A 22,601-nucleotide genomic window follows, 5' to 3' on the forward strand; every position below is an offset into this window, starting at 1 on the left:
AATAACATCCGTCAAGAGAAGATCAGAGGTTCTGTACTCAGACGTGTTTTACACTGTTGTATCGTCTAGATTGTTTGTTACTACTGGTTTACAGTTGGCTCCCAGAACGTCCTTACATTCAGAATTTGTACCTAAAGTACCCCCACAGAATGTAGAATAAGGTAAAAAGGTTAATAAATTCACATTCACTGATTTGAATAATATTCTGAAAGCGAATGATCTTTTGAATTATGGTTTGAATACCTGCTATGTGCGAACAACAACGTCGACACCCCGGGTGAGACGTGGAGGGGGACACGGCGTTCGAGAGAAACTGTAATCAGTGCTAAACGAGGGGTGGGGACGCCGGACGGAGATTGATAAAAAGAAATCATAAAGACGGATAGAGGGAGGCGGGTGTCTGGAAACATGGCGGGCACCGGCGCGCTATATAGACAGAACGTCTTTCTCCCTCTCCGCCGCTCCGCCGCTATACATCACATAAATAAATAGTGCGCGCCGGCACGGAGACGCGGAGCCTCGTGCGCACAATGGCTCATGATCTCATGCCTGATTTGTCACGAGAGAGGAGTCGGGCCTTGATGCATTCTCTCAGTCCTCGCCACTTTTATCTCCTCCTCGATCTTCCGTTCTCCGGAGGGCGCCTCAATGTGCCTCCATTTTCTTCACTCGTTTACTTTTTCGAACAATCTGTCCTTTTTTTTTTTTTTTTTTTTTCCGGCTGTGGCTGTGAAGGAACCATCCAGAAAGTTTGAGTTTTATCAGCAAGGGCCAGAACATGGAGGCGGTTTTCGGTTCCGTCTTGGGAAACACCATTATCTTGCTTTCTGAGGAAATGATACCCAGAATCCATCAATTTTATTATAGTTAAAAAAAGACAGGGAATGCTAATGTTACAGAGCTGGAAGTCCAGGAGGAATGACGTTGCTGATCGTTGGGAAGCTGTAGGTGGCATCTGGTCATCATTTCATACATTGGCAATTTCAACCAGTGAGAAGAGTTAAAGCCACAACAGGCCTCGTTTCCAGAAAGCGGACCTTCGCAGGACGCCTTTTTTACAGAAAAAATGTAATTAACCCGCTGCTTCCTCAGCGTCTCGCGTGTTTTGTTACTAAAAAAAAAAAAATACATTTGTGCTCATTTTTACATCCAATCACCGAGCAACTGCAATGCTTTGCATGACGGTGGATGGAGATCATTTTAAGGGAGGGGTGGGAAAGGGGACCGTCTGAGCTGCCGCTCTCTGAACAACGTTACACAACGGCCAAAGTGCTCTTTATACATATCTCTATTTCTGGCCACTGCAGGACCATAGACAGGCGTATTAATGCTAAATCGTCTCACAAAGTGAAATTTCATGTAAGGGGGCCTTTAAAATGGGAATATTTTGGAATTTCTTTTTTTATACTGAATGAGGAAGAAGAAAACACATTAAATCGGTATGCGTGTGTGTGTGAGAGTGTGTGTGTCTGTGTGCCAGAGAGTAAAGTGGATGCTTGACATATACAATATTCCCGGTCTGACCCGGCGATTACACTTCAAACGCTCTCATTTACCCAAAATCCGTCTCCGTGACCTTCAGCAGTGATCTGATCCATGGTGACTGGCGCGTCTGAGCTCACGCCGGTGACAAAACCTCACCCGGTGACAGGACAGGAAATGACACGGCTGCAATAACACGGCCACACGTAAAGCACGTCAAAAAACCTGCCGACGCATAGGGAGACATTGATGTGACAGCCGTGCATATCCCAGCATGCACCCAAACCCTGGTCACAACAGAAACGGGAACTGGAGCCTTTTCCTGTAGCAAAGATTTCGGGTTCCGAACAAGAACCCATTTCCCGTGCAACAAGAACCCATATTTCACAATTAACACAATTATACTGCAGTTTACCTGTTAATATTCATCATTTTACATTTAATCCAGCTGTTCGGAAGCAGACAGTCCGTAATGAAAGAGAGAGAGAGAGAGAAGCAGACTGCAAAGTGCGACGCTCAGATCGCCGCAGATGTCACCTGCTCAGAATATTAACAGATGGGGAAACATTTTCATTATTCTGGTGGGAAAGAAGAAAGCGACGGTCCAAATCAACATGCTCCACTGTGGTGACAGAACTGGGGTCGCCTAGGCATGGCTCTACAACACCCCAAAACCTCACACTGCACCATCCCGCTGCTGGCTGTTGCTGCTATTTAGAGAGCAGGGTGGGTTGTGGGTATTACAGAGTGGTTTTTTTCTTCCCCCAAAAAAGCAATATAATCAAAGCAAATGTTATTGGATGGTTGTCTTTTGTGAACGTAAACCTGCACTTATTTAAAATAATGAAAGTTTTAATAAAATAAGCCATCAATCCATCAGCCATATCTGACAGAAACAACAGTCCTACTGAAACAGCACATGGCAAAATGCAGCAAATTGTTTCTGTCAGCCACGGCCGCTCCTCCGAAAGTGGCCCGTCTCCATCCTCTCCATACTCCGTCCTCCTCTCGAGTGGCACGTCCCCAAGGAGGCGCCTGCCCGTCCGAGGTCACGCGTGATTTCGCACGTCAGCAGGGTGACTTTGTTCGGAGGGAACGTGCCGACCCGTACCTGTCTGCGTACCTGGCCGTTTCGAAAAGAGAATCCTCTCGTCTGCCTGTTTCATCCACCCATAACCACCCTTCTGGTGTGGTGTTTTTATGAAAAATTACTCAAAGAATCAAGAAACCTTTTAAAAAGGTTTAAAAAGTCCCAAGAAAATGTCATTCTCTTTGCATCTCTGCTGTGATATTACTAATCTTTAGAAGTCTTTAAAAAGGCTGTCCGGTGAAAAACAGGGACGTATTACCCTCCGAATGCATCTTATAAATATGTAGCCAACCGGCAGAAGGAAGCATTGAGCTATATGCATTTTATATACTTAGCCCAAGCCATTATATGCATTGTGCTTGATCTGCCGTTGCATGCTGGATGCACTGATGCCCGTTTTATATGCAATGCTGTGCACTGGCCTGACTGATCGTTCTCTAATACTCATATAGCTCATTTCATTACTTCTCATTGTTTTGCTATAATGGTACCATTATCCTTGTAGAATATCCCAGATAATTGCATTAATATCTCAGGATTGTGAGAAAAATGAATTTAACTAGCCATCTTGGGCAAACAGCATTTGTTGAGACGATTTGGTGCCATAGAACGGACAAACGTTCCGCCAAACAAGGGGGTCGGCGTACATGCTAATATATAAAGTCTTGAAAAAATGTGAGCACATGGTCCCCCCCCCTGTCCCCTGTTTAACTCCACCCTCCCCGGCTCTGCCACACTGCCCTTTGCAGCTGTCGCCTATCTGCCCTCAGCCCTCATTATTTCTGCCCCTCGTGTGGCCCGGCGCCAGCCGGCAACGCCGCACAGCTGAGACGGGGCCGAGGTGTTTCCCGTTCCACGCCGCGGCCGAGGAAGGAGCACAAAGGAGCCCGAGACAGAAGCATTTACGATCGGGGAACAATGTTCTAACTGATCATAATTACGCTCGAGCCTCAATGGGCAGGGCCAGCCGACACCTCACACATGTAATTCTGCTCCCCTCGCAAAACCAAGGTAAATTTAGACTCTGGAATGAAATATATATTCATATATTTATATATTGCAATATATAGAAATCACTTTTTAAAATGCTTTTGTCAGTCATTTTATGTCCATTATCTTAAGACCACATGACCGTGTCAACCAAAATGTAATCAAACCAAGAAAGAACCGCTGCTGTGGACTTAACCCTTCAATTTCTTCATGGTTGGAATGGAAACCCTTCCTATTTTAGTATTGTTGTTGTATAATTCGATATTCAATCATTTTGGTTTCTATAAATGTGGAAATGTTTTAAGAAGATTAAAAGAATGTAAAGAACATCAACTGAGAAATATGTGAAAAAGCAAATCTTAATGTGGCATAATAATGGCATATGTCACAGCGAGAAGGCATAATATTAGTCAGACTGTTGACTCTGTTAATAAACTAGTGAATAGAAAAAAATATTTATGTACTCATCAAGCAGAATACATCTAGAAAGAACAATTATATGAAAATAAAACTAGGGCTGTCAAATATTTAATTAATATTGTAAAATTCATATTTAAAATAATGCTGTTAAAGCAGCAGGTATGCAGGCGCACCTCTACGTCCTGAAATAATTAAAAATCTTATTGCAAGCTTTAGTCTTAAGAACTGATTCGTAATCGACTGACAGCCATAATAAAAACAAAACTCCGACATCTCTGCAGCACTAGTGCAACCTGAACGAGTCTAGGGACATCATCTGCGGCAGCAGTTTATTGACTATTGATTGGCCCGGGTCTGAGAGATCTACTACTCAGGCAGATGAAGCGATAGGGACTGCGGCAGGGTTCTGGCTCAAAAACGGAGGCGGGAGAACACATTCAAAGAACACCGGGGCATGGTAATGACTCCCGACTCGCTCGTTCCAGCTCCTGTCACGAACTGTACCAACGGACCCAATTTAAAAAGAGGGGGGTTCCTCTTCTTCCCCCCTCTTGTGGCCATGTGAATCAGTAATAAGATGTTGTGGTAAATGGACCATCCACTGTACTCCCACACCTCGGGGGCCGAGTCGATTTTTGCCCATTTTTTCTATCAAGAAACACAAAGAAATGTCACTGGGGGGGGACACAGATCATAATGTAACAGTGTACAACAACACTCAATATTGTCAACAGAATGCTAAAGCTCGTGTACAATAACACGCCCCTTCCCATAAGGTGCCGCTTATCGACAAGCCAGTTACTGACTAACCCAGCTTACCTTTGTTTTAATGCAGGGCTGCGTGAATCATTCACATGAATGAAAATTTCAGAGCCTAAATCATGAGGGAATAATAAGCACTTAAACTGTTAAAACACTTACCTAACACAGTAAAAAAGGAATTAAATGTACTGAGTAACTATGGGTAAATTAAATCAGGCTGGCCTACTTGACCACATTGACTCCAACGTCCTTCTTAATTGTTAAATCACTTTTATAATTTCTGTTTTCTATTTGGCCACAATCGTCAGGATCTTTTGAAGAAGACCATTAATTTGAACAAGTGGGAAGTGGTGCAGAGAGCTTCCTGGAAAAGCTGTTCTTTAGTTTTCATATTGCAGAGGTCAAGGCAGCTTGGTGCCACAAAAAAAACTTTTATATAAATCTGACATTTAATTTTAATGTCACATTTTTATTTCTGCATTGCAATAAAAGCCTTTTCCCCGCACCAAGCTGCCTTGCCGTCTGCATTCTGATGTGAAAGCCTGTGAAATAGTGTCTTTCTGTCACGGTTCCCGCCCGCAGAGAGCGCGTGGCCCCGCTGATGCCGACCCGGAAGTTGACAGGGCAGAGGTCAGTGAAAGTGAAGTGATTGTCATTGTGAAACGCTGCAGCACAGCACATGGTGACACAATGAAATGTGTCCTCTGCTTTTAACCACCACCCTTGGTGAGCAGTGGGCAGCCATGACAGGCGCCCGGGGAGCAGCTTTTCACAGTGGCACCTCAGTGGCACCTTGGCAGGTCAGTATTCGAACCGGCAACCTTCTGATTACGGGGCCGCTTCCTTAACCGCTTTTTGGATTGCCGCACAGCCGCAGCTTGAGCTTCACTCACCAACCATGTCTGCAACACTTTCACCTTATGAAATATGTGATATACACTGATGTGCATCATTCATAAGGAGACAAAGCTGATTAAATTATATACTGAAGGTAACAAACTAAAGTGAAGGTTGGAAGAACTTTCCAGGTATCCCCATGGTTCATTTGTTTATTAATCAATGAAGCCAAAGGTCAGTGCCCATCTGTAGGATACACTGATGGTCCATACACTGATGGTCCATACACAGCATTTATCAGACGGCCTTATTCAGAGTGACTTACAATCGGTAGTTAAAGGGACAGTCCCCCCCTGGAGACACTCGGGGTTAAGTGTAAATGGGCTTTGAACCTGTGACTTTGTGGTCTTCTGGTTCATAGGCGTGTGGGTTACCCACTAGGCTACTAGCACCAAAACAGCCATCTCTCAGCCATGGGCGGCTCTGGGAACATGGTTGTCTCTTTAATTTGGGGACTGTTGGGGCCAGTGAGATGGCAGTGACAGAACCAACTTTGGAAGAACGTGCCATAGCTACAGCTGACGTTCGCAAATCCAAAATAATGAGAAGATCGACTTCCCCAGTTGAATGACTTAGCCAAATATCTAGATAGTTCACCTATTACTAGACCAGCCTTGTTGTTAACCCTCGTTCAACACGCATCATACCTGGAGAGTTTAAATAAAGCTGGGAAGTCATTCCACTTCTGGTGCGCTTTTAGATCCTGAGGCAAGATGAAAGGACGCGCGGAGATGAAAGATTTATTCACTCGACAGGACGCAGGGAGTAAAGACCCAACAGAAACAGCAAAGGAGAAGAAGTAGGAGAGAAGCTCCTCAAAAATCCCAGCTAGGGCGCTTCAATCCAACACGCGAGGCGAGGACGTTGGCAGGCCCATCAAAACCAGGCAGTCTCTCTCTCCCTTTCATCCACTCTCCCCTCAAAGTGCGTCGATGGATCTGAGATATGCAGAAGCAGGAGATCTGGATGGTGCACCGCCATCGTTTCCTTTATGGGGAAAAAAAGAAAGTCGGCGGCGGGGAAAGACTCGCTGCCCCGCGGATAACATTTACAACATCTTGCCGGCTGTGGGGAACCTCTCGAGTTGCTGCGTTTGCGTAGGATCCTTTTGTCCTGACCGGGCGTTCATCTTCCAACTCAGACGTGATACATGAGTATCACAATGCTTGTCACGGGCGCCATACGTTCTCTCCCTCATGCTCCTCGGGGGCAAAAACGGCTTGTTAGCATTCAGCAGCCGTTCGGAAATGAGTTTATGGACGCAGCACGATTCAATCAGCCGTTCTCACGGCATCAGGAACCAATCATATTACAGAGAGGTGACCCAAAGTCTTCATGAGAACCCACCCACCCACCGCTACCTTACCACGACCCTAACCGGTGACTATCACTGGTGCTTATTGATTACATTTACACTACCAGTTAAAAGTGTTCTCATACCTACCCATTTCAGAACAAAACCGAAGACGCAGGACCTTGAAGTATCACAAGTGTGGTTATGTAATAAACCAAAAATTGCAAGCAAGGCAAAAAGTTGAAGGTTTTGCGTCTCTCCATATCAGGGAGCTCTTGCTGTGACAGCAGCACTTCACACTCTTGTCTTCTCTCCACCATCAAGTTGGACAACGGGGACGGTTTCCAACTGTCCTGAAGGTTTATGCTGAACACCTTCTTATCATTCACTCATGTTAGTGAGCATCTCTTGAAGCGACTTTTGATGATGACGATAGTGAACAAAGGTAATTATGGTAATAAGAGGCGACTCTGGAAAGACAGATTCCTCAAACATACTTCACTTTCTCCTGATGCAAAAAATATGAAATATGTTTAATGCATGTTTATTGAAAAATGCAAAGATAGGCGGGTCCCTCCCTGTTTAATTCTGTCAATCATAAAGCCCAGCAGACAGTCCCAGCTATTTGATTGGTCAGGGGAGTAGGTTGAGCGCGCGCGCTGGGGATTGGCCAAAGTCTGGGCTTGTTTGAGGTGAAACCAGAAATGAAGGGTGAAATGTAAACAGATGCCTTCCTCTGTGACTCAGACTCCAAATTTAAAAGGTCACTTCCTCGCAGTCGTCTTCAGCAACACATACTCTCTCCTCTCTCTCTCTCTCTCTCTCTCTCTCTCTCACACACACACACACACACACACACAAGAACCTGAAAATAGAAGTCCGACGTGTGATGTGTTTAATCGCACCCTTCCGAATATCCCTCCGTCTGGAAAAGTTAAAAGTACAGATTCATACAGCAGAAGGGACTTCTCTACTGTCTGTCTGCTTCGGCCTCTGTTCCCATGACGACTGCCAAGGTCACTTTCCCCAGACAAAGGCAATACAGAGTCACAGATAACAAGCGAGAGAGAGAGAGAGAGAGAGAGGGTGGATCTCCATTACCAGAAGGGTCTGGTGCTGCTGAGGATGACCTTTAAATTCTCCCTTTCACAACTTTACATGCTGTAAAGGACAGGATTTGTGTCCCTTATAGACAAAGCAGAAAACAAACAAGCCTCTGTCCTTTATCTTCATTTATACACTCACCACTGGGGGATGTCATAAAATACCAATACATTCTAAAAGTTAAATGATTATTTCTACAAAAGCCTCCGTCACATGCAGATGGAGCAGTGGTAGCCTAGTATAGAATCAGATTTGTGCCAAAATTTGGAAACAAAACTTTCCTAAAATCAAATGAAAATACGACGTTGAAATGTAAAATAAAACATGCATTTTTGCTTACATCTCGCTCTTTTTCATTTTGTTTGGGAGACTTTCAGTTACGCTGCTCGTCTTTACAGTTTCACTCCTGGCTTTTCAGTCACTCCACCCCGTTTTACGCCCCATTCTACGCACTATGTTCTCATGTGGGCGGGGCTTCGCCTCATTGGCCAGCATGTATTATATTCTCTGTCACAAATCTGATTCCATAGCCTAGCGGGTAAGGGAGCAGACTTGTAACCGGAAGGTTGTTCAATTCCCGAACCATAAAGGTGCCACTGAGGTGCCACTACCGTCCCCACACACTGCTCTGCGGGTGCATTTCATGGCTGCCCGCTGCTCACCAAGGTTGATGGGTTAAAAGAACATTTCGTTGTGTTTCACCATGTGCTGTGCTTACTGTGTATCACAATGACAATCACTTTCACTTCAGATCAATTCTCCTTTAAATACGCTTTAATTTGACAATATGCATTAAATTGACAAAAGCCTTTCTTTATATTGAGCTTACTTATTTAAAAAAAAAAAATGTATGACATGGATGCGATATCTAATTATGAACAAGAACAAATAATGTATTCAAACTGACAAACTAAACTTAAATGTGTTCATGCAATTTTTACTAAAAACTTTGATAAAATTTCTTGTTCAGTTTTCAACTTTTTTTTTTGGCAATGGCTGCAAGTGTAAGACGTATACGGCACTTAATTAAAAATGTGTTTAAGACACATCCAAAACCTCCTGAGGTCACCTTATCTGCTCATGTCAGTCAGCAAGATCTGCTTAATTCCCGGCCTTATTAATTTTGGATGTTAAGAGCAGCGAATGGCTCTTCACCAAGTTTTGACAGCTGTCTTCAGCAGTGGTGGCTGCGCCGGAGACAGAGGTGAGATTTATATTTGGGATCCTTCCTGAAATAGGACATGGCCAAGTTATGAATCATAAGTCCTCATTATAGGCAAAACTTCACAGCGCGGACAAGGTAAGGAGAGAATCAAAGTTTGTCAAAGTGAGGCAGTAAAACCCACTGCTTACAACTGGAGATTATTAACTAAAATCTGATATCGTGCAGGTGAATCACTGGAAGCCCAGACCACCATCTCTCATCATACATTGGCTTCCAAGGTCTACCAGCAAATAATATTGAGGGGTATGCAGGAGCGCAAAAAAGCCCACACCATATTTTGGTCTAATTTTGTGTGTTGATTGTCTTTTTTTATAAAAGCAGATTTTTTAAAGACATGGAGGACAGTGTTGTACTACATTTTTGTGGATTTCTACTATTTTTAAACCTCAAAAAATGTCAGAGGTTCCTTCTTATCACCAACTACTTCTGTGTGTTCAGTGTTTTTGTTTCTTTAATAAATATTATTCATATGCTTTAGTTCTGACACAGTTTCGACAGATTAACTTATTTAATAGAGGTTTTAAACTTGTTTCTTATATTTTTTTACCAATTTAAGCTAATACAAGTCTTTAATGACATGCGATTATTTATACGTCAAATTTTAGATTTTTATAAATATCACATGCTACAAATGTGCTAATTGACATTTACAGCATTTATCAGACCCATTATCTACAGGAACCTACAATCAGTCTTGCTCAGACACTTACAGTGGTAGTAAGTGGGGTTTGAACCTGTGAATTTTTGGTCTTCTACCAGACTAATGTGGTACTGTGTGGGAGTGATTTCCTCAAATAGTCATTAACCTTGGTTTAAATTCAGATAGCGATATGTCATTGCACGGCCTCTCAGCTTCTCCGCTGCCTTCCTGCCCTCGACCCATCTCTGGTTTGAAGGCTATTTAAAACCTTGAGTCAACAGTCCGAGGCCTGCTAGGCACGTAATGAAAGCACAGGGGTCGCTGCTCCAAGTGAAGTGTTTAAAAAAAAACATAAAAAATGAGGTGTACAGTAATCTGTGTGACGCTGCAGGCCTCGCAGACCCATCTGCAAACTCATGACGCCAGCAACGTACGAAAATAGTCCAGGGCTCACTTCCGCGCCACAAACAAGAGTGCACCGTGTCCACTGTGAAAGACATTTACATTTACATTTACAGCATTTATCAGACACCCTTATCCAGAGCGTCTTACAGTAAGTAGATACAGGGACAGTCCCCCCCTGGAACAACTTAGGGTTAAGTGTCTTGCTCAGGGACACGATGGTAGTAAGTGGGATTTGAACCTGGGTCTTCTGGTTCACAGGCGAGTGTGTTACCCACTAGGCTACTAGCACCCCCATAGTGCCTTTACTCAGTGCTACATGAGGGAGGTCCGAATAGGATGGTAGTAGCCTAGTGTCCTAGTGGGACTGTCCCTATAACTACTGATTGTAAGTCGCTCTGGATAAGGGCATCTGATAAATGCTGTAAATGTAAATGTAAATGCACTAGACAAAGTTGGTCCACGCTGCAAACTGGCACATGGCACCTTGTTAAATGCCCATAACGTTCAGCAGAAATGATGGCTAGACTGAGCGAGAGTCTTTTAAAAAAAGGATAAAGGAGCATCCCAAAAGAGAGGAACTAGAGACAGTTTCACGCCCGGGCCCTCCAGGGAGAGAGAGCCGACTTCCTTCCAGTCATTATGTAAGAGGCGTGAACTGCTTATTCATTCAGTGTTTGCTCTCAGCCCCCCCCAAAAAATAGCTCTGGGTTAAAATTCCTCTCATTGATTTTTTCTTCTTTTTTTTTTTCCTGAAATCTAATCACTGTTTGGCAGCCTGGTATAAAGCAGGTATAAAACCAGGATGACCCGACATTCTCCCTCAGATATGCCCTTATTTTGAGGCTTAAAATGTTGGTCTGGCAGGATTAATACATTTCCTGAAATTGTCCAGGATTTTATTATTTTTTTTCATCTGACTGCCTGGGCCAACATTTGATGAAATATGTTAAAACCAAATCTAGGTTACATATCTGACCATTTTAGGTCGATTGAGCTGAATTTAGCTGAATTCTCACAACAACCTAAAAGGACAGTAAGTGCACCAAATACACCACCCAAGCAAAAAAATAAAAATCTAAATACAGTATGCTACTGTATATCAATCAATAGGTCCAAATGTGAACCACATTTGCCATAAAAGTTGGACATTTCTGTATTGTGAATCCATTTCTGTGGGATCGTGGTAGTACTGTAGTAATCTGTGATATTGGATTGTTTTTAATTTCATGCCATTATTGTCAACATAAAACAAAAGTGTTTCAGTTTATACCTAATAAATATTGCATGTGTGCCGTTTGCTCCTTTTGCAGAGTTTAAGTAAACAAAAATACATTTTCACAATGCATTGCATGCTCTTCACCTCATAACTCAATACATTTCATAGGTCATGGAACCCATGGGCAGATATCAGCGCCTCTACAAATTTTTGCATCATGGCAAACATTTGTGTTAATATTTGGTCAAGAAAAACAAGCACAACATGAACATCTGCCTTCATACTAAAAGATGACTGACAACCTCTGGTGCTCTCGGCAAATATATGATTTATTTTTGTCACTCTATTTCCAAAAAGACCCATCTGTTCTATGCCCCCTGGCCCTGTCCCCCTTCCCCCCAGATTCATCCCTTGTATTCATTTTTTTTTTTTTGCTTTTGCGTCACTTCTGACACCCCGACAGATACTGCGCTAACAATGGCTCCTCAACAGCTTCTCACCCGCCTATGCAAGGCTTTTCCTTTTCTACGGTCCCGCCAACAGGAGTGCGCTTCACTGTCGGCAGTGCGAACTTCCAGTACAATGTCTGTGTCTCTGACATTTTTTTATTTTATTTTATGACATTAATTAATTATGACTATAATAATTGTATTACTATACAATTACACTTGTAATTACTTGTATTACCTGTACATTAATATTCACATACTATATATATACATACATACATACATACATACATACATACAAGCATACATACAAGCATACATACTAGATCTAAATGCTTAGGCAGGCTTCCAGTCTTAGAGCAACATACTAGAGCCACACCAAATTTTGATTTGAAAAGAAAAAAAGATATATATATATATATATTTTTTCTCTTATATATATATATATATATATATATATATATATATATATATATATATATTTTTTTTTTTTTTTCTTTTCTTTTCAAATCAAAATTTGGTGTGGCTCTAGTATGTTGCTCTAAGACTGGAAGCCTGCCTAAGCATTTAGATCTAGTATAGTACACAAAAATACATATCCCATAATCCATTTAATGCTCAAGTTATGGAACTTGAAAAAGGACAGACAGACAGACAGGGAGGACAACTAGAGAGCAGGACATAGCCACTCAGGCTATAATGCACCTTCACTGAGGGTCTCAAAAGGCCATTGAGGCTTTTTGAGACCCTGTCAGTCACAGAGCAATTCCACTCATTTGTCTGAAAGGTAGGAAGAAGCTAGTAAGAAGGCTAGAAGCCTCAGAGAGGCAGAAACTTTCATTTCAGATCTAAAACGGGCCTGGGTGGGCTTCCAAGAAGAACCGAGTACAGAACTCTCACACCCTTTTCATCCAATTCCCACCTAGCGCCATTTGAATTAGCCAGCTCATTTGCCATCAGTGAGACTAATATGCTGCTTTAAAACGTTGTGAGTGTGTGTGTGTGTGTTTAATATGGCCCTTCAATAAGCTCTAAGAACAGAGCGCAGGGTATGGACAACAGCAGAGGCCTTCTATTCATATGCTAACAAGAGCTTGTTTATGGTGGGCGGGTGGCTGGCCGCGCTTGCATCATGAAAGACAGTGCCCACTCGCTGCTACTCTCCGAGGCCTTCAGCGGAGCGCTGGTTCTGGACCAAATTTCAAACAAAGGCAGGGGTCGGAAGCGTGGATGATGGTCGATGGTGCCTCCAGTGTCTCCAGGGGGACTGTCCCTGAGGGGACTACTGATTGGGACTGACTCTGGGTAATGCTGTCCATGTAAAAGTTAAAATCTTGTGTGAAAATACACAATGACCCCCCTGCGTCCATATTCCACTTTGGATCAGGTTAGTTACGGTGGTCTGGGGACCCCTCGTTTAACGGAACAGGTACAAAAATTATCCTGCCTTCGCTGGCTGTGGATGTGAGGTGGTCGGATGAGTTCGGCTTGGATGGCGATGTGAATGTGGGTGGGGTCAACAGTTCACTGTTCACTTTGGCAAACACCAAACCAAAAAAAAAAAAATGTAAATCAAAGCCGAAAGAAAAAGAACGTAACACTTAGCCATAAAAGAAAAGCAAGAAAGAAACTACAACCCGGCAACCGACACACTGCTTTTGGGGGAATCCGTCTGAAGTGGTTGGCTTTTGCGAGGCTGCTGGATTCCGTGCCGTCCAATTTAACCCGGGCCGGGTTCAATTAGACGCGCCGTTACCGCATTATCATCACGAAATGAGTTTAGTCTTGCAATTTCCCCATGCTTAATCACTTCGTTCGTCACGTCCCTGTAGCGAACCTGTGACTATGGTAACTGCAACCTGATTGAGGAAGGTTTTAGCAGCGTGGGTACTGGGGAAATCCCCCTCGGCGAGCCGCTCTACCGCACCCGCAGTAATATTACATGAAGATGTAATATAATCATGGTAATATAATATTACATACGGCGTATCATGGTATGGTACGGTATCGCGATGCAGGGAATCGCACACCAGCACGCCTCTGCAGTGTGCGGAGAGGCCGAGCGGCCGCTCATTGTGTTTCTGTTTTGGTCCATCAGCACTTGCTGTGACCAGCTCCATTGGGGCAGAGCCGCATCAATATCAGTTTGCTTTTCTCGCTTGGTGTTGCTGTAGGGTGTGTGTGTGCGTATGTGTGTGAATCTTCGGCTGTGCAGCAGGTCCTCTCCAAACACAAAGGCCCAGCGCAAACACTGCGGACGGTCGGCTTAATTGCTATCGACGTTATCCAAGCAGTCGGATTCACAGTGTCCTGCAGCCGTGGCCATAGGGGTTTGCAGTGCAATTATCTTCTAATAACTCACAACATCACAGTAGTGATGCATTTTTGGGCAATTTGACGAAACTAATAGCCAATGTCCACAAAATATTGACTCAATATACAGGGTGGGCCATTTATATGGATACACCTTAATAAAATGGGAATGGTTGGTGACATTGAACACACTTTATAAGTGTTCTAAATAACTCATGAAAGAATAAAGTTATGTTAAAACCAAGTGCACCAATGTTTCTCTTGTGAAATTACCAATAAATTTGATGTGTCACATGACCCTCTTCCTATTGAAAAAACAAAAGTTGGATCCAAGATGACCGACTTCAAAATGGCCACTATGGTCACTACCCATCTTGAAATGTTTTCCCCCTCACATATACTAATGTGCCACAAACAGGACGTTAATATCACCAACCATTCCCATTTTATTAAGGTGCATCCATAGAAATGGCCCACCCTGTACATATGCCATCCATTTTACTCAATTTAGATATGAGTGCTGAGCTCCTGTGTCCCTCCTGTTTGGCACAAGGAGGAATATGGCGCTTATTGGGGACTTTTGAGTTTTGCAGTAGTTCTGCTTGTTCACACAAAAGGCTTACAACCACTTCAGCACAGACATGACAGTTGAGGGCAGTTGTGTTGCCTTGCGCCGCTACAGAGAAGGCGAGGACACTCGCTGTCACGGCAATGGCGAAGGTGTCAGTAGGCAGCGCTCCTACCTGGGCACGCAGGCCTGGGAGTCGGCCTCGGGAGCATCTGGGGCCGGGCAGCAGAACTGGTGCAGCACCGTCTGGTTCCTGGGGGCAGAGAATCATGGGAATTTACAGAATGCAGGCGTGGCACACGGCAGAAAGAAACCATAAATAATAGTACCCGATACCACTGGAGCAAAAAAAATAATTTTCATTATCAAATCTCAAAGGTTTTCAAAAGGGACACAGGTGTAAAAGCTTGAAGTAAGAGGGTTTTTATAATAATAATTTGCTTCTGCCTATGTAAGGATGGCTGAACTTTTGAATGCATAAATTGTGTTATTCATTTCATTTCAAAATGCGCATTAGATGATAACATTAGCCTAACACGGTTGACCTACCAAATTAATTAGGCCTTGTGCACAAAGCAGCCTAGCAAGTTGCATTTAATTTAACCCACTTCGTGGCACAAAAGAGAAGTTTTTCAGAAACCAGCTTGAACATAATTTTTTTATTTGATTTTCAGTTATCAGTACTGAAAAATGCTGAAATCTTTTTGGTTGGGTGTTTCGAAGCAAGCGTGCAGTTTGCATGTTGCAAGGAGCCTACATCGATCGCATTTATTATTTACATCTGCATCGGCGTGCTGGCAGATGCCTTGTGCATTTTAAATCTGAAGTCAGTCTTTTATTTCTTCTCTGAGCCAGTTTACTTTGGCACAGCATCAACGGCCAAAATCCCAAATTCAACAGAAGTCCAATCCTTTTTACCCGACGGCTGCGACGGGGGGAGGAAAATGATGGTGACGACACGGTGTGTGACGTGAGCTTGTGTTCCTGCGAGTGTGTGTGTGTGCTGGAGGTTCTCCGTGATTTCACAGTCTGGACGGAGACCGCAGATGGCATTGCCAGCATCTATTAGCAACGAGAGACATATGTGTCGGTGTGTGTGTGTGTGTGTGTGTGTGTGTGTGTGTGTGTGTGTGTGAGTAAGAATGAGAGAAGCTGAAATTGAAAGCTTCAAACGTGGAGTTGTCGCGCGGCTCTTTCGGCTGGGGTGCAGCTAACCATAAACCTCCATATGCTGTTACAAACAACACACACACACACACACACACACACACACACACACAGTCTGTTGCTCTAAAATTTTATTCTCCCTGTCAGCCCCTGGTATAGTTATCTGATGACTCGAGTTCTGACACAAATCACGAAGCACCCGACTCTTGCCAAGATTAAAATCATTTATCAATAAGCGTTGGACACAAGACACCAAACACAGATTGGCTGAAACATGGCAGAACTCATCAGGCCAAAATTTTATTTCTCCGGCAAAGACGGCTCACTATCTATGTGCAATGGAAGTCAGCGCTGAGACAATGCTTAAAACAATCCCCACTTTTTATCCGGCTGTTTGAGTCCCCCGATAGGTTCATGATTAAAGATGAAATGAAACACTGATTACTGCTCAGCTTGTTATATTACTGCCATTTCACAGGACATTATATGACACCTCGCATGACACACTGACCGGCCCAGTGTCCGGCCACCACCCAGATCTGTGTTCGATGGTCGTGGATTATGAGCGACAGCAGGGAATTTGGATAGTTTTTAAAGAAACTTGTTCGATTTAAACATGGAATCTATATTTCCTCAATCAATCAATCAATTGCTGTCAGTGTTTGCATTAGACAAGCATTTCCAATATGCTAATACGGGAGTTGGTTCTTTCGCTCCCCTCTCACCACCGCTGCATTATTTGCCTACACCTTGCATCGCCCCTAATGGATGCGGCACACTTTTATTACGCTGGAAATAAATAAATAAAAAAGTCTTTTCGGGTTAAAGGGCCAGAATGAAGCCATTAAATGGACAATATCAGAAGACTCGGCACCATCTCGCTTGACACCCTGTGCCTGTTTTTCGGCGGCTCATCCGTTCCTCGCACGCTGAAAGACAGGAGATAGATTGCAAAAGTCCAAAGGGGGTAAACAAGAGGCCGACTCAGCAGAGTTCGCATCCCATTGTCTCTCCCCAGACTGCAGATCGGGAACCCACGGCACTACATCAGGACCAAACAGAGAGAGCGAGAGACGGGGAAAGAAGCCCATTAGAGGACAACACCTCATTAATTACCTCCCTGTTAGTGGCTGTTGAAATTTTTGTATGTTTTTTTTAATAGCCGCGTCACAACAGAGAGCTTTTAAGAGGTTGTGGTTCCTCACAGACGTAGAAGAGGTCGATCTTTTTTGGCTTAATCTTACCAAAGGCAGTCGTTTACATTCACAGCATTTACCAGACGCCCTTATCCAGAGCGACTTACAATCAGTAGTTACAGGGACAGTCCCCCCCTGGAGTCACTCAGGGGTTTGTGTCCTGCTCAGGGACACAATGGTAGTAAGTGGGGTTTGAACCTGCGTTCATAGGTGAGTCTCTTACTCACTTGGCTACCCAGTCAAAACCGAGCCTCGGCAGTGTAGGACCTCGGACGCATGGTTATTCCAGCATATTCCTGTCTTTTAGAAACGTGAGGAGGAGCAACGTCAGTGTCCGAGGTAAAGTAATTGAAAATGTCTTTATCACTTTAAAGCTCGTCTGTGCCTGGAATCTGCTCCCATCGCCTGGCCGTCCCCCATCGCCTTCTGTCGTTGCACACTCAATTCTGGGCGCAATGCCTTTCGCCTTGCCTGCGAAGTGCGACATGACTCGTTTGGTTTTAATTAATGCCATCGACCGGGACCGGAGTCGCCAGTCACGGCTCCTGCCGAAGAAGGGCAACCGTTGAGCCTCACCAGTGGGCAGAATAACAGGGAGGAACAACGCCACGTTCCAGTGACTCATTATTAGTGTTCATGAGGACAGCACACTGGCATCTGCTGCCGCTGTGTGTCAGTGAGCACAAAAGCTTCAGGACCCAAGGCCAAAGGCCACCGAGCGTGCTCACTATCTCGCAACGGCACACTAAAGCTCTGAAGATGCTTATAGAGCCGACGAAACAAGCAGTGCTACAACGTTCTTCTGTAATACTGTCTCAGGTTTGGGGTCCATGTCCATGCAAGGTTATTTTGGCTGCTCTTTATTGGTTGTGGGGGTGTGTGGTGTGCCCTGGGTGAGCTGGTGTTGCACCCTATGACCTGCTTTTGTCACTGGTGTCCACACTGGAACCGGTTACTGGATTGAGTGATTTCTAACGTACACACATTTAAACTAAATGAAAGCGCTGGTCAGTTCAGCAAGTGTAGTCCAACAATGGATCAGAGCTTATTAGGAATTTTTTTCTTTTCCACTTTATGTATTGAAGATGTAAAAATTTCCAACACCAACGCAATTTGTATTCAAGGGCAAAAATATTTGTATTGAAGTAACTTCACTGGCACCACGTTAAGTTAAGTAATGTATAGTGTTGTTTTCGTCAAGAAATTTATGCCGAAATATCTTTGTCAACGAACCTTTTTGACGTGATAAAGGCGAGCTATAAATGCTGGTCATGTGACGATAACTATAACAAAATATACCATGTAAGACTGTTGAATAAAAATGAGACTTAATAAGGTTTACAAGATAAAAAACTATACTAAAATGTCTCTTCTTTTTTTGTTGACGAAAACAAGACAATATATTATTTCCTCTCGTTTAACTGTGCTATTAAATCATGGTTTCTGTTTCTTGTATCTCCATCCAGTTGCACAGATGATGTCACCTTCGCAATACGCAATCGAGGCATTAATTCTGTTTCATTCAATCCTCAGATGGTTTAGCAGATGGCTGGGAGAAAATGACGAAGCAATCTTTGGCCACAATCTTCTTTACAATAACGTGTGAAAAGAAACAGAACGCGTGGTCGGAAAACTGAACTAATCCGAGAGTGTTCTGTGTCTGGAATGGATGAACATTCATGGCCTAAAGCTGGACAAAAAGACTAGACTAAAACTAAACTAGTGATGAGTACATTTTTGTCGATTAACCTCAAAAAACAAAAAGTTATGAAATAACGAAAGTTTTATGTGAATGAGCGACTGAGTATTTTATAATAAGCGTGCTTTTCTACTTCTTGTTTGCTTCTTGTTAAGTGACAGAAGCTTACCGAAGCGCACAGAGAATTTTGATGGGGAAAGTGCTGCTGTGAAAGTATATTTAGGGCTTCTCAGACAGGATTAGGTCGAGGGCTGTCAGCTCTTATTCCTTCGAAAAAAAAAAAGAAAAAGAGTCACACCAGATCATATGCTATGCGAGCCCCAGCGAAACATCATTTAAATACTCATACTGCGTGATGTCTACGGACGTTTGGCGTTTTACTTGTAGGATCTTTGAACTGCAGTAATGTCCGCTCCTAAAACACATCCCAACGCGCTCCGCGGGACAAACCGACACGTGCATATAAATCCAGCTCCTGCGCGGACTGCGCGGTATATGAGTCAGTCCTCCCCTGACCTCCCCGAATGGACACTGGGGTCAAGGCCGTCCGCCCCTCCCGTTCCTTAACGGCGCGGCGTCCCGGGTAATCTGTGTCGTGGTGGGCGGTCGAGATGGAACCGAGCCGCTAATCTGTAAGCGCCGGCGTCCCCAAACACTGTTTTCTCGGAGCTGTTATCTGCCGCACAGAGTTTCATGTCGTGAGGTCTTCCAAAATGTCCTCTTCCTACAGACGTGTCCAGGCTGGAAAGAAAGCAGCAAATAAATAACCGAAAGAATGCATTTCCCTTAATGGACGGTCCAGATATATTCGTTTTGGCACTAAAATCGCGGCAGTATTACCTTCTCATCATTACATAACGCCACTCTCGGATAGCTCTCGGCCCACGCGCGTGACCTTGCCGTATGAGGACACGAGGGCCGCGCCGGCAAGGGGGCGGTGATGCATTTTAGTGTATGATTGATCGCACACTTCCTCATGGATTCTGATGAGCAGCTCGGTCCTGTACCCTCCTGTCCAGCATAAAAAATGAGCAAAGAGCAGAGTTTCCATAGCAACAGCGTAACCAGCGGATGACCCTGACGGTGACAAGGTGAGATGTGAGACCGACACACAAGCGGGGGACAGAGTGCGAGCCTAGCTTAGCATAGCCGTGCAATGCACAGATTTTATTTACCCAACACCAGAATTTCATGTACCAATTAGCGGTTCACGGTTTGGCTATAAAGCCGGGGTGGTGGTCCAGATCCAATTTCTGGATAAGGTCAAAGGTTCAGAACCGCGAGCGATGAGCAAATCTGCTTTATTAAACTTGCCTACAACTTACCACCAAAACAAATGGTACGGTTTGCCTACAACAGTGAAATGTTATCGAACAACCTTGATTTATCTATTGTCTTTGCCACTCGTCTATGAAAATTCCATTTTCTTCATTTCTTCATACATTTAGAATATGTTACGGTGATGGGACATAACACTTCTCTTCAGAACTTCCTCTGCTTGTTGAATGCTTTTTAGCAAATTGCTTCGTATCTACCATCTTAATCTCCGTAATTGTCTTAAAATGCAAAAATATGTTTTACAAAATGTACAATTCAGTGAATTGTAATAAACATACGCTCAATTCATATTCTGACTTGTGGAACATGGATCCACCAGGACCAGGGTTGGCGATCCATTTACAGCATTTACCAGACGCCCTTATCCAAAGTGACATTCAATCAGTACTTACAGGGACAGTTTCCCCCTGGAGACACTCAGGGTTAAGTGTCTTTCTCAGGGACACAGTGGTAGTAAGTGGGGTTTGAACCTGGGTCTTCTGGTTCATAGGCGAGTGTGTTACCCCACTAGGCTACTACCTCCCATATCCATGATTTATACTGTGTGAAGTTGGCTCATTTATGCATCCTAATTCTGCTGGGTTAGACAAAACAATGTCAGTCTTTGAGTAGAAATCTTGAAGTGTACAACGTAATGCTAAAAGACAGTTCTTCACCATTTAGGTTCTCATTACAAATGATCCCTTCTTGACATAATTGAAACTGTTTCGTGGTAGAACAGTGCAGAGAGAACCAAATTGGATCTTACCGTTGAAAGGAGCAGATGAAATCAGGGATATAAACAACTGCAAAGTCATTAAAAATGTCACGCTACTCTGCGCCACTGCAAAAGACCACCACCAGGAATCCCTCCAAAACTGATGACCCCGCATGGAGCGAAGACGGTAAATCAAGGTGAATGTCAAGAGGCCAACGCCGCTGCAATACTTACAGTTATTACAGTCAATTCATGCTGCAGATATGGGCCGGTTCGAATCCCGAACCGACAAGGTGCCACTGAGCAAAGCAGCTGTCATGGCTGCCCACTGCTCACCAAGAGTGATGGTTAAAAGCAGAGGATGCATTTCGTTGTGTCACCATGTGCTGTGCTGCAGTGTTTCACAATCACTTCACTTTCAGGGATTCACTTAGAGCAGGGGTGTCAAAGTCAAATGGACAGGGGGCCAAATGAAAAATTTAGGAACAAGCCAAGGGCTTGGACTGATCAAATGTTCATTGAAAATATAGTCTAGTGATCCCCATTAAACAGTCTGAAAACCTAAAAATCTATTACTATATGATCAAATAAATAAATAAATAATTTCTAATGGCTGTCAGTGAATTTTAATTTTCAACAGGGACAAAAGCTTTATGTCCATATCCTTGTCTTTGTCCGCGTGTTTTGTCTCATGATGAATTGTGGCAAATGTAGTTTGTTGGTGCGTTTAAAGTACCTGGATCCTGCTGGCGTGCAGTGACCTGCGGGCCAGTTCTAATAATACATTTATATAATCCCGGGGGCCAGAAAAACCCCTCCCGCGGGCCTTGACTTTGACATATGTGACTTAGAGGGATTGTGAGGCACACCCATCCTTGGGCTGTTTTTAACTGACTGCTCTATCTGCAGTCAATGGATTTCTATTCATCGCCATCGTAATGGGATGTAGCTTTTATTTGCCCAAACTGCCCCTTACCTAAACACATTTATTGCACCTTAAACCACACCAGCAGGGGAGTGCGGTACCTGCGCTACTTAAAGGCCGTAGAACACATATCATTTGCTTTGGAGTTGAGTTGGTTAAACAGATCCAATCACAACAACATGTCGAAACACCACCTCTCATTAAATATCGTTTCGCACAGTTTGTCCTGTTTTTTTTTTGTTATAAAACATGAAGCGGAAAGCATCTGCTACCAACCTGACTCACGCCAGCAGCTGGATCGCAGATGGAACTATTTGTCGTTGCTGAAGCTAAATTTGTAGCTTTGAGGTATTTTCCATCTTTGATTTGTTTTCCCGCCCTTTTTCTTTTTCTTTTTTTCTCTGTTAAAAGTCAAACAGTTTCGAGCGAGCCTTGCTTACGGCCATCCCAGCCGAAGAACGCTCGATCTCGTCTGATCTCGGACGCTAAGGAGGGTTGGGCCTGGTCAGTACTTGGATGGGAGATTGCCTGGGAATACCAGGTGCTATAAGCTTTAACTATTGAAAAACTTTTTTAAATTTTACTTTTTTAAATCGCCTTGTTAGTTTTTTCCTTAAGTAAGTCTGGGGGTATTTTCAATCTTTGATTTGTTTTCCCGCCCTTTTTTTTTTCCTTTAAAGGTCAAACATTTTCAAGCAAGGCTTGCTTACGGCCATTTTCTGTC

General features: G+C 43.7%; 1 protein-coding gene and 1 pseudogene across 3 annotated transcripts in view; one reads left to right on the forward strand and one right to left on the reverse strand.

The window, feature by feature from the left end:
- The window catches only part of iqsec3a (IQ motif and Sec7 domain ArfGEF 3a), an 88,793-nt gene that overhangs the window by 55,064 nt on the left and 11,128 nt on the right, over nt 1–22,601 (reverse strand). For all 3 annotated transcript variants that reach the window (XM_028953730.1, XM_028953729.1, XM_028953731.1), the window contains exon 2: nt 15,031–15,108. In XM_028953730.1, the coding sequence (XP_028809563.1) occupies nt 15,031–15,108 (78 nt within the window). The remainder of the gene's footprint in view (nt 1–15,030; nt 15,109–22,601) is intronic.
- Nucleotides 22,312–22,430, forward strand: LOC114765493 (uncharacterized; annotated as a pseudogene).

The sequence above is a fragment of the Denticeps clupeoides genome, chromosome 15, assembly GCF_900700375.1.
Source record: "Denticeps clupeoides chromosome 15, fDenClu1.1, whole genome shotgun sequence".
Classification (NCBI taxonomy): domain Eukaryota; kingdom Metazoa; phylum Chordata; class Actinopteri; order Clupeiformes; family Denticipitidae; genus Denticeps; species Denticeps clupeoides.